The sequence below is a fragment of the Budorcas taxicolor genome, chromosome 9 (assembly GCF_023091745.1).
Source record: "Budorcas taxicolor isolate Tak-1 chromosome 9, Takin1.1, whole genome shotgun sequence".
NCBI classification, from domain to species: Eukaryota; Metazoa; Chordata; class Mammalia; order Artiodactyla; family Bovidae; genus Budorcas; species Budorcas taxicolor.
The window spans coordinates 74,364,105-74,381,249 of record NC_068918.1 but is presented as its reverse complement, the minus strand read 5'-3'; the positions used below and the strand labels follow the sequence as shown (position 1 = coordinate 74,381,249).

Sequence of the window (17,145 nt, the reverse complement as noted above, 5' to 3'; positions counted from 1 at the left end):
GAAGGTGACTTGTAAAGTCTGTCTTGTACTTTCTAACTGTAATTAAAATATCTAGGTGGAAGAAAACTGATTGTTAAATTCTGACTGAGTTTAAAGTTGACATAAAATAATTTGGTAAATATAATCCACAAGTGGTTATATTTAAATATGCTCCTCTAAGTATTCCTATATAAGATACTTGATATTATCTTGTTGCTGTTGGTCAGTCCCTCAGTCATGTCTGACTCTTTGTGACCCTATGGACTTCAGCACCCCAGGCTTCTGTTGAGCTTGCTCAAATTCATGTATATTGAGTCGGTGATGCCATTCAACCATCTCATCCTCTGTTGTCCCCTTCTCCTCCTGCCTTCAATCTTTCCCTGCATAGGGTCTTTTCCAATGAGTCAGCTCTTTGTTTTAGGTGGCTAAAATATTGGAGCTTCAACTTCAGCATCAGTCCTTCCAATGAATATTCAGGACTGATTTCCTTTACAATTGACTGGTTGGATCTCCTTGCAGTCCAACGGACTCTCAAGAGTCTTCTCCAACACCAGTTCAAAATCATCAATTCTTTGGTGCTCAGCTTTCTTTATAGTCCAACTCTCACATCCTGCGTGACTACTGGAAAAATCATAGCTTTGACTAGATGGATCTTTGTTGGCAAAGTAATGTCACTTCATTTTAATATGCTGTCTAGGTTTGTCATAGATTTTCTTCCAAGAAACAAGCATCTTTTAACTTCATGGCTGCAGTCACCATCTGCAGTGATTTTGGAAGCCAAGAATATAAAGTCTCTCTCTGTTTCCATTGTTTTCCCCATCTATTCCCCATCTATTATATTTACATATAATATCCCCCATAACCTTTGGGTCCAAATAAAATTTTTAACTTTTTTGCAATTGCTACCTTTTTATCTCTTTGAAATAATTATTTAAAATACTTTAAAGAATAGGATATTTTTGTGGCTAAGTGCACTTGTAAAATTTCCCACCTAGGCTGCCTGTGTGGAGTTTCACTGGACTTTATTGAAGAAACATGTGAAAAGCCCAACCATTTTCCCATGCAAGAACTTGACAAATATTCCTGATTTGTGAGATCAATCATATATAAACTGTAACTGCACTAAATTGTATCTGTCACTATCAAAAGGGTTTTTAGCATGGTGAACAGGTGCAGACAGAAATAAAACAATGTTAACTGATCTTATTCAACTAGAACTACTATGGACAGCACAGGCAAATTGTAAGAGTCAGCTCTACTTTAAAAGAAGTCCAAAATAAAAGTAATGAAAGTCAGAAAGTCCCAAGACAGGAAATTACTTCCTCTGTACTGTTTTCCTAAAAATAGGAAACATTCAGGTTATTTGGAAGTTATAAACCGGTAAGAAGACCTAAAGAAAAATCTGAGACCTATTACCAAATTATAGCCCTAGTTATAACTGATGAAAGATTATAGTTCTTTTGGGGGCGTGAGGGAGCTAAATTGTATAAATTTGTCTTTTTAAAAGTGATGTTCTTCAGTTAAATGAATTTTCAAAAAAAGCTCTAATCTCAGGATTTTTGACTCTTACAGTAAGTTTAAAAGATTGCAAAAAATCAATCCGAGTAATAGCTGGAAGATTTAAATACTAACTCTGCTCTGTTTCAGCTGTGATTGTCCCATTTCTAACAAGGCTGACACTCCTTTCTTGTGGCAGCTAACAGAGGCAAGGCACCCATTTGACCCTAGAGCAGTGAGAGGTGCTGTAGGTACAATATTACACAGCACTAGAGTAATGACATAATTCAGAAGACCAGTTCATTTATAATAAAGTGTGTGTTAGTTGCTCAGTCATGTCTGACTCTTTGCAACCCCATTGACTGTAGGCTTCTCTGTCCATGGAATTCACCAGGCAAAAATATTGGAGTAAGTAGCCATTCCCTTCTCTAGGGGATCTTCCCAACCCAGGGATCAAACCTGGATGTCCTATATTACAGGCAGATCCTTTACCATCTTAGGCACCAGGGAAGTATTTATCACTTACGATAAACACAATCCCAGTGGTATCACTGATACAATTAAAAGTTCCCAGGATTACAGTTACATGTCTCCCACCCATTCCCCTAAAACCCTTATTCATCTGTCAAAAATCAGTATAATGTTATTTTTTAGTGGAAGTAATTTACACAAAAGATTAAAATAAATTCAGAATGAAATGAACGGCACTCAGTGAAAACTAACGTTCTCCTTCATCCATCCTACTTTGCCTTGCCACTGTGAACAATTTCTGTTTTTATTTACAAAGATCACCTCTATGATTCTCAGTAATATACATCAGTTTTGTTTCTTAAAGTACTAGCTTTAGACAGTATCTGCTGACTCCTCACTATAAAATAGGAAAAATTAATGCATCTATTCCTCCATTCCTTTCCTTTGTATTTTTGTAATATCATTTTTATATTATAATATTTATACATCCACATTTTGTTATATAAATACTTTTCATTACAGAACCAAGTAGAGTGATTGAAGTCATACAGAAAGAGCAGAATCCTGATCCTATATCATTTAAATTTACTTTTCAGTGAAAAATCTTTTTAAGTACCCCAGTCTAATAGAAGTTCTCACTTTTTCAGCTAGCTTCCTGCACTTCTGTGTCAGCCTTATCTGATATCATTATTCATGTAACCCTCATTCTTTGATTCTTTTTTTCACTGTGCTATAACTGCATCAAGAAATTTTAACATGATGAGCATGTGAATGGCAAATCAGTTTTTACACTTCTGAAAATAACTTCATTCAGCCTTCACTTTAGAGTCATAAGTAATTGGCCTGCTTAGTATGAGACATTATTTGACATGTCTTGTATATATTAGTTTGTATGTATTTCACATGTATAGAACATATAGAATATACCTATACCTACTAATATGGTAGCTCAGACAGTAGAGAATCCGCCTGCCATGCAGGAGGCCTGGGTTCAATCCCTGGGTTGGGAGGATCCTCTGGAGAAGGAAATGGCAACCTACTCCAGTATTCTTGCCTGGGAAATCTCATGGACAGAGGAGCCTGGAGGGCTACAGTCTGGGGTTGCAAGAAGTCTGACATGACTGAGCGTCTAAGCACACGTAGCACACAGTGTAGTGTGAAGCTGTGGTAAAGATAATATACAAATTACTCAGTATCTGTAAAATCTCTAAGGATATGGTCTGCCTGCAGAATCTATAGACATGAATATTTTCTCTGATGTTTGATGAAAACTGAATACATTCATCATCTCCATTGTGTTGAGTTTTTTCTGATGCTCTTCAGAACACAGCAGACACTGTAGCCTTTCATTCTGCCAGTGGAGCCGAGCCTGACCATGAGAATCCGTAGATGCTATGAAGGAAAAGGTGTGGGAGAGGCATATGGACGGATTTAATAGAGGAAATAAGAGAAGCTGAAGGAAGGAGGACTAAGTGAAGAAGGGTTATAACAGGCAACGGACTGTTGGTTCAGTTGTGAACTGCCCAGCTCTGCCTCAGAGTCCACAGTTTTCACTTTTATTGTATAAGTCAAGTCACCGAAGAAAAAAATAGAAAGCCATACTAACTTTCTAGTCATGGAGCACTATTTTTCTTTTGTTTATATGAATCAAGTACAGGTAGCATTTTGCTGCTCCAGTTGGAAGGTGCCATGTCTGTTCTCTCTTCTCCAAGTCAGGAGTCTCAACAGATAGGACATAGATGTGGAGGGAATAGTGTGAAGCCAACTGCAGTCTCTTCTCTACCATACTTATGGACTTTTCTAAGGTGCACCCTCTTTCCCCAGTAGTAAGACCTCAGAGAATAAAAAGCAGTACCTCTCTCTAAGTTGCATTGGTAAAATATTTAGACCCATTCTGGAGGAGAGGCGTTGATCAAAGTCTAAATAAATTAAATATTACTTGACTGTTTTATTGTTAGAATTCTTTTAGTCTCCTACATATATGATAGAAACAAAACTGAGTTTTCTATCCTTTGCTGAGTGCCGAAGAATTGATGCTTTTGAACTGTGGTGTTGGAGAAGACTCTTGAGAGTCCCTTGGACTGCAAGGAGATCCAACTAGTCCATCCTAAAGGAAATCAGTCCTGGGTGTTCTTTGGAAGGAATGATGCCAAAGCTGAAACTCCAGTACTTTGGCCACCTCATGCGAAGAGTTGATTCATTGGGAAAGACTGATGCTGGGAGGGATTGGGGGCAGGAGGAGAAGGGGACGACAGAGGATGAGATAGCTAGATGGCATCACCCACTCGATGGATGCAAGTTTAAGTGAATTCTGGAACTTGGTGATGGACAGGGAGGCCTGGCGTGCTGCAATTCATGGGGTCGCAAAGAGTCGGACATGACTGAGCAACTGAACTGAACACGTTTAACAGCTTTTAATGCAGAGTGCATGATTTCAGAATTTTACAAGAGCCTGAGAGTATAGAACTGCACACTCCAATCAAATTTAACTCTGATTTTTAAAAATGTTAATTATACCTACTTAAAATAGATAAGAAGCTACATGACCTTTCTCATTTTAGTTATGCTAGTAGACAGCCTCTAGGCGAGATTTCATGAGAAATTGTTTATTAACCTTTATTGCTAATGGAGCTCTACTCTTTTTCATTGCCTTGACCTAATGATCTGGAGCTTTTAACTTTGTATTTAATTTTCTGAAAAGTGAAAGACCTGTGTATGTAGCTTCGAGATCTAGTCTGGTTTTGCTCATTAAATTATAAGCAGGTAAGCAAAAATCTTCATAAAGAATATTTTATAAGATCTTTCTGTTGTAAAGAAGGAAAATTCCAAATTCTTTTTCTTCAGTATTAACTATTACAATGCTCTTGGCTGCTTACCTCATGCGAGGAAAACCAGAAGAGGCACTGGCTTGTTCTGCATGGCTGCACTTCACATGTCTCTTTTTATAGCTCCTCGTTGACCTTAGAGAGAACTTGTATCTCAGAGAGAATGGCCACAAAGATACAGTGAAGAGAGGCAGAGGACAAATGAAGAGTCTTTATTCCAAAGCTCGGGCTTGGTCACTGATGTTTCAGAAATAAAGGAAAACTGAACATTAATCATAGAGTCAGGGTTGGCAGATACATATCTGGAAAAACTGGAGACTATCAAGAAAGGATAGGAATGAGGAAAGGGACAAGAACAATAGAAAAGGACAGAGGTGCTATAATTAAATGCAACTTTATCAATCTCATATATTAAGGAATAATCTAGCAGTTTGGGGGTGGGGTGTCTATTCCTACGCACCCTCCTAATTCCAGTTTAACTTTTCATCTGTGTGTTGACTGACATGACTAAAACATAAGCTGGGTTGGATTAAGGCTACCAATTTATGTCTTGAGAATATTTATACTTTCTTAACACCTTGCACAGGGATAGATTGACATCCCTTTTTCCTCTCCCATATCTTTTTTGCCTTTTCTGTGATCGCCTCCTATACAGATACAACATGTATATAATCCATCATCTTCTTCCTGTTTCAGTGAATGTTCAACAAGTGATTGGAGGTGAATCAACAAGGTGAATGTTTCTTTTCTGTGGCAGTGACCACATTGTGTAGTCTCTTCAGAAACTAGTAGATTTGAGCCAAAGTTCATTTATGCATATGAGATAAAAAGAAACATTAAGAAGAACAGTAGAATGTGGATAATGCTTATTAAGCTGGTATAATAAAGCATTCACTTAAGTCACTTCCAAGCCAGCCCAGCAGTATAAGACTTTCCTTTGCTTTTCTTCATATTCTGTAACATACGTTAGACTGTATGCATTTGGGAATAAGGGAGTATCTTCATCTTTGTACATCCAGTGCCTACTGTAGTTCTTGTCACTTATGTGCACAGAAAATTTTTGTTGAATGATTTAAATAATCAAACGTGAACTTGCCTGAAATGTTGGAGGGATTGAATGATAGAAGAATGACACAGAAGTCTGCCCTGTCTCTTTGATCACTTTTATTGACTCTGCTCTTAGACCAACCATGGTCTTTTCAGTATTATTTTGGGACTTTTGCTTTTCACTTGGAAGGAGAAAGCGCACAAGCAGAAAAGAGAAAAGAAAGTTAAGAATAAGAATCTCTGATCCTAAGGATTTGAACTAAAAGTCCACAGGGTTGGCTGACTTTATTAACCTCTCCTATCGCTGCTGATAGGTAGGTGAAAAAAAAAACAAGAGTTGATAAACGTAAATGAAATGGTACCACCCTCCAATCACTTACTTCTTTTAAGACCAATTCCCCAGATTTCATTACATATTACTAACCCAAAATCTCCTCAAGCTTGCTTTGTGTTAGATTAAATCTGCTTGTCTTTCATGACTGTTCTTATCTGAGTCTTTCTGGGAAAGCGATAGAGACCAGACACAAGATTTGATTTGCCTATTGTTGATCATTCTGAATGAATAAAAAAATATGTTGAGAGTTTTAAATTATATTCTAACCTCTTTTATTTTCATTTATCTGTATTGTTTTACTCAGATTTGTTTGGGATTGAGAACTTTAAAAGTACATATTAAATTTTCTTTTACATTAAGTAAATTGGTTAAGTGTATACTATTATGGAAGACCATACACAGCTCTAAGAGATATAAAAGTAAATGCCATTTAGTCCTTGTTTTCAAGTAGTATATCAACTGATAAATGACAGAAGTATTCTATACTCAGGTGTGATATCATATCAAATGATACTACATAGAACAATCGCAGGGCAGTTAATTAAAGAAAAAGCTGTTCCTTTCCAAATAAAATCTCTCATCTTTCCCTTATGAAAGACACATTTAACTGTCAAACACAGAAAAGCCTAATAAAGTCAAAAAAACATCTAGTTTATAAACCCACATACCATTCATCAAGCATTTGTGAGTTACTGAAACTAATATAATGTATTAATACAGTACTTTTGCTAACCTTATTGCATTTAATACAATTAAATGTGAACTACATATAGAAAGGTAGGAAAATATTTACAACATGAATTTAACGTGCAGTATTTGAGTGGTCCTACAAACCAGTTTATTTTTATTGGCAAGGAATATGGACAGTTCACAGAAGAGAAATTCTGAATGCCCAGCAAGTGATATTCAAGCTCATTCTCAGGAAAATGCAGATAAATGAAAATTTGGTTCCTCATTTTACCTATGCTGTTGGCAAAAAATTGAATTTTAACAAGTGTACTAAGAAGCAGGCACATCTAAACTGTTGATAGTTTAAATTTCTAGCATTTCTAGGGTCAGTGTGATAGGGAATCTGCTGCAATCCAGATAATCTAAAAACTTTTTTAACCTTTGACCAACAGTTCCACTTTGATATGCCTATCCAACAAAAACTCTGTGCACACATACCCAATCCTCTAAGTATAGTCACTGAAGTATTGTTTGTAAGAACAAAAAAGAGTGAAATTAATGTAAATTTATATTAATAAGCAAATGTGAGAGTTGGACTATAAGGAAAGCTGAGCACCAAAGAATTGATGCTTTTGAACTGTGGTGTTGGAGACGACTCTTGAGAGTCCCTTGGACTGCAAGCAGATCCCGTTAGTCCATCTTAAAGGAAATCAGTCCTGAATATTCATTGAAAGGACTGATGCTGAAGCTGAAACTCCAATATTTGGGCCACCTGATGTGAAAAACTGACTCATTTGAAAAGACCCTGATGCTGGGAAAGATTGAAGGTGGGAGGAGAAGGATGAGATGGTTGGATGTCATCACCGACTGTATGGACATGAGCTTGAGTAAATTTTGGAGTTGGTGATGGACAAGGAGGCCTGGTGTGCTTCAGTCCATGGGGTCGCAAAGAGTCGGACACGACTGAGCGACTGAACTGAACTGAACTCTAGTCTTTTCCTTCACAGAGTTGCCACTCCAGGTTGAAATTTTGCTTATAAAAGGTTATTCTGTTTTCTTTTGAAATTTTTGTAAGAAACAGCTTAATTGTAGAAGAGTTCATAGTTATCCTGGTGTTTCACTTGAAAATATCTTTGAAAATAAAACCTTGCAGGGAACATGGAAGTTTCTTTCTTAACTGCTAAAATGATCACTTTATGCTAATTTCCTGTTTTCTTTTATGTGAGATAGTTTTGCTCTTATTTAAGATAATTTTTAGATTGAAATAGTTCCCTTATACTTTTTAACCTTTCAAGTATAACTGAAAGTCTACATATCCAGAGAAATAAATGTAGATATAGGACTTTAATATAAGAACTTAAAAATCTTCCTTAATTCTTTGTTGATGACTTTTAACTTAATAAAGCTTTCTTCCTTATTTGTTTCTATTTTTACCTTTAAGTATCTCTGTGTAAAAGTAATAAGGGGGCATGATGTGAGGGTAATAGTAAATTGGGAATATTTTTACTTTTTGGTTACATCTGCCCCTCTTGTAGGGTGATCTGATGTCTCTGAAAGGTTACCAAGTGTCTACTATTTGGAGTATTAGGCTAAACACTTTGTACACATTTTCTCCTTTGACCATCACAGCAACCTTTGGAAATAAATATAATCATCATCCCTGCTTGACAAACTAAGGCTTAGAAAGTTTAGAATCTTTATAACTAAGGAGCTGCAGAACTGGCAGTTGAATTTCAATTTATCTCACTCAAAGTCTCATGCCCTTAAGCTCCATGTCATACCATCTCCCACAGCATTCTAGGAGGAAAACTTTCTCAATGAAGGCTTCAAAAACACTTGCTTTATTTCTTCATTTTCTTATTCCTTTATCTTAGGAATGGTTATGCAGAGTACAAAAAGCAGTTTTTAAGTGTTTATCTAGCTTTGCATAAATCTGCCTCTGTCCAAGTGGACATCTTTTGTACCTCTGTCATTGTCCTTTGTAATGCCCTTAAAAGAAAGGATTTTTTGTGGGTTAGGTTCTTTACTATTTGTTTACATTAGAGTTTTGATTCATTATATTCTGAATAATTTCAGTGCCATACTATCTAAAGTGATGTGTATTTTAATATATATTCTGATTATCTAAAATAACAAAGTTTTGTAATTGTAAAATATAGCCACTTAACTAAAAAAGCTTATCTTAGGGTCTTTTAAATTTCTGGAGTGCTTTTTTATATTTGATTTTCTTGGGATATTAATCTGTAACTTCTGCAGTTTGAGGCTAAAGAAAATTTCAGCAAATACGAAATGAAAAAGAATAAATACATATGTACCTATCATACAGTTTTGATGGTGTTTTACATTGACTTTCCATTCCCTTGTTGATTGGATTTTATTTGATAATAATGGGTTTTCTTCTTTGTGTTCAAAGGGCAGCCATTCTACAAAAGTGGAAGCTGTGGTCAGAACTCTGATGAGAATCCAGCTTAGAGATCCAGGGGCTAAGGCGCTTGTTTTCTCAACGGTACAGTCAACATCCTCAGTGTTAACTCAGACTGGCTTTCTGTTTCTAGTCAGTTTATATCTGAGAACTAACTGTTAATGTTTGCCATGATGTAATTGAGATTTAGAATTACTGATCGACTTTTCCTTGTTAAATTTTTTTACTTATATCCATTGGATAGAATTATTTTTAGAGAAATTTGATGATGCTTCACAAAGCAATTCCCATTAGCTGTATTTTATGTTTTTAATATTAATTTTACTTAGGGATTTCTTATATTACTATTTTAAAATTGAAATCTATAAACTTGAAAGTCATTTCACAAATGTACTTGGTTAAGGAAAAGAACATTAACCTATTGAAAAAAAGGTATTGAGTAGAACTTCAAGTTTTCATTTTTGAAAGATAAATAGCCACATCTACTTATATATTCTATAATTTATTTTCTATTATGTTTATTTTAATTCATTTATTAAAGATGCTCATTTTTTTACCCTATCGTTAACCAGCATTTGATTTAAAATATCTTTCAGGATAGAAAATAATATTAATGGTATTACACTTGAAGTTTATGTTTTTGTTTACTTAATTCTGAGGTATAAAGCTTATTTTGGTTTAGTCCCTTTTCAAATCCTTTTTACATGAAAGCTATGCGTAAATATTTGGTTTTCTGTTTTCTGTGTTCTTAGTGGCAAGATGTATTAGACATTATTTCAAAAGCTCTCACTGACAACAACATGGAATTTGCACAGATCAGTCGTGTTAAGACATTTCAGGTATGTCAAGAAGACTTTACTCATGTTTTTTGGAGTGAATTCAGTTACAAACTGAAACTGCTCTTAACTAGCTTACTTGCATTTATTGTCTTGTGTCATATAAACCACAAAAACAGTTTGAGTTCTTGATTGACTATAAGATTAACATTTAAAGGCAAAGTAAACAAACTACATTTACTTTCCATCTATTCAGTTATATCCATAGCAAACCATATTTAAAGATCTTATGACTTGAGGTCCATTTCTTTAACATAGGAAAAGATGGCCTATAGTATACCTTTTGAATGGACAGAGGCCTCATGCCTCTAAAATTAAGTTCTAAAAACACTGCATTAGGCAGAACTGCATATGGTCAAATTGTGCTTACCTCACACTCAGCACAATGACAGATACAAACCTAAGAGAAAAACACCAAAAAAAGACCAAGTGAAAATTTAGCAGATTCATGTCTCTTATACTCACTCTAGCACTTTCTCTCACTCCTTCTTTCCTCTAAGCTCATATAGTTTCATTTGCATACATCACATGCACGTATCTTGTGATTCTTCTATGTATTATTATATGTATTATAAAGAACATGAGAGGTTGTGTGACACTTTTTTTTTCTTAAAGTCAAGCCACATGATTTTGTTTTCTAAAATTTGTCATCTTACATTTAATTTTCTTAATTATTGCCTTTCACAATGACCTGGATATCATTGGGCATTTTAGCATGAGCTGTAGTATCCTGCTTTTATTTTTGACTATCCAGCTAAAATTCAAATGTACCTTTCTTTTTTTAGGAGAACCTGTCAGCATTTAAATATGATCCCCAAATCAATATTTTGCTGCTGCCCCTGCACACAGGTTCTAATGGATTAACTATCATTGAAGCAACTCATGTTCTCTTGGTGGAGCCCATATTGAACCCTGCCCATGAGCTTCAGGCCATCGGAAGGGTGCACCGGATTGGACAAACAAAGTAAGGACTAAAGTTAGCCTCAGTCACATTTGCTCTTGTTTCTAAGATACAAGTCAGCATTTAAACTCTTCATTTATGTTCATCTTAACCGATTCATTTTTAGTGACTTACTTATATATTAAATTTTCAATTCTTATTATATGACCAGAAGATATTTTGAGATTTCCAGTGACTGTCCTCCAAACACCAAATCCCCACATTCTCCCAGATTTTCCTCTTTCCTTGTTCAGAAGCTACCCTGGTCACTTCATCAAGATAGTTTCTTAAAATACCTAAGACAACTATTAAGCTGAAGGCATCTGTCATAACTTTGAGAAGAACTGATTTTTGATTTGCTGAAGTAGCCAGTATTTAAAAGAAGCCATATCTCATGCATAACTGAAAACAAATAGCTCTTATAAATGCTTCCCCTTAGGAAAGTACAACCTTCCCGATCTAATATAAGAGATAGTTAAGTAAGCCTAATAGTAAATATTATGTAATATGTACTACTTTTATTCCAGTATCAGAATGAATAATTATCCTTTATACAGCCTCTCAGATGCACTACCTCCTGGATGTTAGATTCTTTCAATTTGTTCTAATGCATCCATACTCAGTTCAAATCAGTCCTTTAGTCATGTCCAACTCTTTGCAGCCACATGGACTGCAGCATGCCAGGCTTCCCTGTCCATCACCAACTCCTAGAGCTTGCTCAGACTCATGTCCATCAAGTTGGTAATGCCATCCAACCATCTCATCCTGTCATCCCCTTCTCCTCCTGCTTTCAATCTTTCCCAGCATCAGGGTCTTTTCCAATGAGTCAGTTCTTCACATCAGGTGGCCAAAGTATTGGAGCTTCAGCATCAGTCCTTCCAGTGAATATTCAGGACTGATTTCCTTTGCAATTGGTTGGATCTCCTTGCAGTCCAAGGGACTCTCAAGTGTCTTCTCCAGCACCATAGTTTAAAAGTATCAGTTCTTCAGCACTCAGCTTTCTTTATGGTCCAACTCTCATGTTCATACCTGACTACTAGAAAAACCATAGCTTTGACTGGATGGACCTTTGTTGGCAAAGTAATGTCTCTGCTTTTTAATATGCTCTCTAGGTTTGTCAGCTTTTCTTCCAAGGAGCAGGCGTCTTTTAATTTCATGGCTACAGTCACCATCTGCAGTGATTTTGGAACCCAAAAATAAAATCTGTCACTGTTTTCATTGTTTCCTCATCTATTTGAAGTAATGGGACTGGATGCCATGATCTTCATATTTTGAATGTTGAATTTTAAGCCAGCTTTTTCACTCTCCTCTTTCACTTTCATCAAGAGGCTCTTTAGTTCCTCTTTACTTTCTGCCATAAGGGTGGTGGCACCCATACTAAGCACTTGTTAAATAAATATTGATTGAACCCTTGCTATATGTCAGGTATTATTCTAGACACTGGAGGCTTCCCTGGTGGGCTCAGCAGTAAGGGATCTGCCTGAAATACAGGAGATGTGGGTTCAATCCCTGGGTCCAGAAGATCCCCTGGAGGAGGAAATGGCAACCCACTCCAGTATTCTTGCCTGGGAGATCCAATAGACAGAAGAGCCTGGCGGACTAGAGTCTGTGGAGTCACAAGAGTCCCCATGACTCAGTGACTAAACAATGATGACAAATATGCTCTACCCTGAAGATTCAAATTGAATAAGATATAATCTTGTTTCCCCAGTGAGATCACTATGTAATACAGGAAACAGATGATTTGACATGTTATAGTAGAATGTGCAAAAATAGGAATACTGTGGTAACAAAGAAGAGCGTGCACTCTTGTACCCTAGAGAGTCAGAAGAGGCTTCATTAGACTGAGTCTTGAAGGACTAATTACTCCAGAGTTGGCCTAGAGAAGGGTGCTCACACAGCAGAGAGTTGCTTGTGCAGAAACACAGAGGAGAAAATCCAGATGATGTTTCTCAGGACCGTCAGGAGTTTGAAGTTGCCGGGGTATAAAGCATGTGCAGAGGGGTGGCAGGAGGTAAGGGCTTGTATGCCACACTCAGAAACATAGCCTGCTCTGTAAGCAGTGGCCGAGAGAGCAAACGACGGCTTTAATTTTAAGCAGGAAAGAGACATTCATCAAGCAAAATGTGACAAAGTAATATAATTGTAATAAAGGCAAGATTGTTCTAAAGTACTACCAAGTATCACTTAAAATGTAGTTATGTCTTACTGGGTTTTTCCTTTGTTTGATTCGGGTTTATGTGGGGGACGGGGGTGGTTTTGTTTGGTTTGGGGCTGTACCACACTGCATGTGGTTATCTTAGTACCCTGACCAGGGAGCAACCCCATCCCCCCTGAAACGGAAGTGCAGACTCTTAACCACTGGACCACCAGAGAGGTCCCTGTTTGTTTTCGCCTTGTCTTATATTTTTAAGCACTGACTTCTTATCTTATTGTTTTCTAAAGCATACAGTGGGCTTATCTCAGATGTAAGACCACAAGTCTATAAAGGCCACTCAACACTGCTTAACAATCCTACTTTGCTTCCCTAGTATATAGATTTTTCTGCTTTCTGAAGAGTGGATGTGCAGTCTCTCTGTTCCTCCTTCTTGTTGAGGGAGAAAAGGGAAAACAGCTGCAGTCAGAGTAGAAGTAACTCATCTTTCCATCACCAACTTGAGCTGTCTACCTCCAGCAGTATCCACATAGTTCATTCAGTAAATTTTTATTGAGCTCCTGCTGTGTGCCAAGCACGGTTCTAAGTACTTGAGATGCCCTCACCTAGCTTAAATACTAGTTGTAGGGGATTGGTAGAGACAGATGGTAAACAATAAACATAATAAGTAAATACATATACTATGTTAGGGGCAGGGTAAGGAGGATTTAGCCACCCTGCAGGTAGCTGGGCAGGAAGGGAATCCAACCTCCGTCCCCCTCACCATATGCTTCGTCCCTGCTAGCCTTCTTTCTGCCCTTCAGACTTTCGAAGCTTGTGCTCGGACGTGGCATTGATTTACTGCTGCTTCTGTCAGGTTGCTCCTCCCTGTCCTCCTCTGCTTGTAGCCACCTATTCTCAGCAGTCATGTTTCAGGTCATATGTCAGCCTCCTCATGGCCTTGTCTATACCTGAAAATGTCTTTTTGGTGTGTTTTTATTATGTCTTCCCTCAGTAGATACTGTAGATATCGGTTCATTGAGATTAGCTTGTTGTATTCACTGTTGACCAAACCCCTTCACCCCAGCACCTGGCTTAGTACCTGCCACAGCAGATACTGACTGATAAATATAGCATGTAATATATGAAGTTTATTCATTCTAAACTGTTCTACAGGTGTTTTTAAACTTATCATTGTTATGTACCTTCTAGACCCACTATTGTACACAGATTCTTAATAAAAGCGACAATAGAAGAAAGAATGCAAGCAATGCTGAAAACTGCTGAAAGGAGGTAGGTAACAGTTTGCTTCAAGTGGATGGCAGCGGTGTTCCTGTTCATCTGAGGTTGTGTAAGCATGTAGAACTTCTTCACCTAGATGATCACTTAGTCAACCAAAAGATGTAAGTGCATATACTTTTTATAGAGCAAGGTATGACATTTTGCCTGTCCAAAATTTCCCAGCTAATACTCCAAGCATTCTATATTTGACTTAATTTATTAGTAGGGATTATAAGTTGAGCAAACTCCGGGAGATAATGAAGGACAGGGAAGCCTGGAGTGCTGCAGTCCTTTGGGTCCCAAAGAGTTGGACACGACTTAGAGACGGAAGAACAACAGCAGATACATAAAAAAATATTTAAGTGATTCTGCTGTTAAAGAAACTTTATTTCAGAGCTATTATACTTTTAATCACCCATATATATTTTGCCAGTGGAGGGCTTTGGGAGAACTAGCCTATATTTCCTTGTCACACTGGATTACTTTTTAAATGAAATCTATCTTTATGCCCAACCTAAAAGCCTTGGTCTGAAATCTGTAACATGAAACTTAGAGACACTTGTTGGTTACATGCAAGTTAAAAAGTATGGACTTAAAACTAGGCTGGTAATTGTATTATTACTCTTACAGGCAGAGCAGAAGCAGGGAGACTAAAACAGCCTTAATTTTAAAAACTTAAGTTTGAAATCATAAAACTTCCTAACATTTACTTCCTAATATATTTTCTTTCAATATTTGTTTTCTTTCCATATATGTTTTCTTGAAACATAAACTAATGCCTGAATGAATTCTGGTGAGATAGGTGTGATTGCAAGATAAACTCAGAAGAGATGATTGCCTTGGAAGGGATGGTTTCTGCAGAGGTATTAGTACTTTGCACAGTAAAGCGGCCATTGAAAACCAGAAATTCTCTTTCATTGGTGGTCTGTGGAAAAGAGAGAGGCTGCCACAAAAGCTTTTTGCCTCAAACATGAAGGCTTTTTCTTGGTGGTATTTCCAAATAAAACAGAATTCAGTGATTATATTTAAGCTGCCTCAATAAAAATAGCAGCTTGAATTTTTCTTGAAATTAACTTTGGATAGTAAGAAGGTAAGTTGTAAGGTGAAAGCCTTAGCAGTAGTTGGCAAGGGGTTTTGTTTATTAAGTGTACAGAGGAAAACATTTTATGGCAAAGTTTGAAAATGCTATATAGAAATCTTTCCTAATTTTAACAAGTTGTAATAATGATCCCATCATCTTCTTGGAGTTTCTTATAACTCAATTACAAAAAATTAGGGACATACTCATATTAAGAATATAATATTAATATATTTTTATGTCTTACATTATTATGAGACCAGAACAGTGTATAAAGACAAACATAATAATTTATTTCTGGGGGTTTCTTTCTGATTCTGCTCACTTGGAAAATCCTGCAGTCACACGAACCCTTCCGCAAAGCATTCCGAGGCCTCTGTCTTGACCGTGGCTGACCTGGCAGACCTGTTTACCAAAGACACTGAAGACCTTGAATGAAGTACACTTGGTTCAGTCCAGACTTTTGTGTATTTTAAATTTTTCATAGTTTATAGAATAAAGTTATAAGTAAAACAATCCAGTAGATGTCAGTAAACACTGTTCTTAGTTGAACGAATTTATCGCTTTTTTGGTTGTACAGTCCAGTAGTTTTTGAGTCCATTTCAATATACTGTTTCCATAATAGCTATCAAGATCTTTAATTTTACACTCCTAATAAAATGTTTGGGCTCCCCAGGTGACACAGTGATGAAGAATCCACCTGCCAATGCAGGAAACATGGGTTTGATCCCTGGGTGAGGAAGATCCCCTGGAGGAGGAAATGGCAACCCACTCCAGTATTCTTGCCTGGAGAATCCCAGGGACAGAGGAGCCTGGCTGGCTATAGCCCACGGTGATCGCAAAAGAGTTGGACACCACAGAGCGACTGCACACATGCACACACACACAAAAATACTTATTTTTATTCCAAAGAATATCTCTATCTGAGGGAATTAAGAGAGGTATTGTGTACTTTTCTTTTGATAAGATCAGTCTTAAAACGAAGTTAGAATAAGAGAGTAACTCAACTATTCTAGTTTTATATGACTCAGTATACTCAACCAAGATAGATCTCATTTTTGGAAGAGCCTTTAGTATCTTTAGCACAGGATTCACCAATATCTTATTAGTAATATTTTTAAAAGATGAAGAATTATATTAGCTCCCAGTTCTTTGAGTAGTTATAGACTGTAACTCCATAAATAGTAACTTCAGAGTAATGTAGCTCCAACAGTAAGTTAATATTAGACAATTACTTCTTTTCTCTGTATCTTGCTACTAAAAATTGAAACACTGAACACTTTAAGTATTTCTGTTATAGTTAAATATTATCAGTGTAGGCAGTTAACATAGCTTTATTAGGTGTATTAATGTTTAATTAAAATTGTTTTCTCTACTTTTAATTTGTGTTCTAAATGTTTACATTTTAAGATTGATCTGTAAATATTGCAGTGTCTATAATTTCAGTTCTTATGATTATAGCAATATGGCAGGGTTTTTTTTTATCATTATTACATACTAATGTCTTAGATTCTTTTTTTTCCTATGTTCTTGTGTAACTAGACTTTTTAACCACTAATATCTAAATTTATGATAGGATTTGTTATTTCATTCCACTAGTACTTCCCTCAAGGATTAGCATTTGATCTTTGT

The 17,145-nt window shown here is 36.5% G+C and overlaps 1 protein-coding gene across 1 annotated transcript in view; it reads left to right on the top strand.

Annotated features, from left to right (window-relative positions):
* The window catches only part of SHPRH (SNF2 histone linker PHD RING helicase), an 80,951-nt gene extending 65,000 nt beyond the window's left edge, over positions 1-15,951 (top strand). The window contains exons 26-30 of the mRNA XM_052645685.1: positions 9,236-9,328; positions 9,997-10,083; positions 10,866-11,044; positions 14,367-14,447; positions 15,855-15,951. Coding sequence (XP_052501645.1) covers positions 9,236-9,328; positions 9,997-10,083; positions 10,866-11,044; positions 14,367-14,447; positions 15,855-15,951 — 537 coding nt within the window. The remainder of the gene's footprint in view (positions 1-9,235; positions 9,329-9,996; positions 10,084-10,865; positions 11,045-14,366; positions 14,448-15,854) is intronic.
* Positions 15,952-17,145: the final 1,194 nt, after the last annotated feature.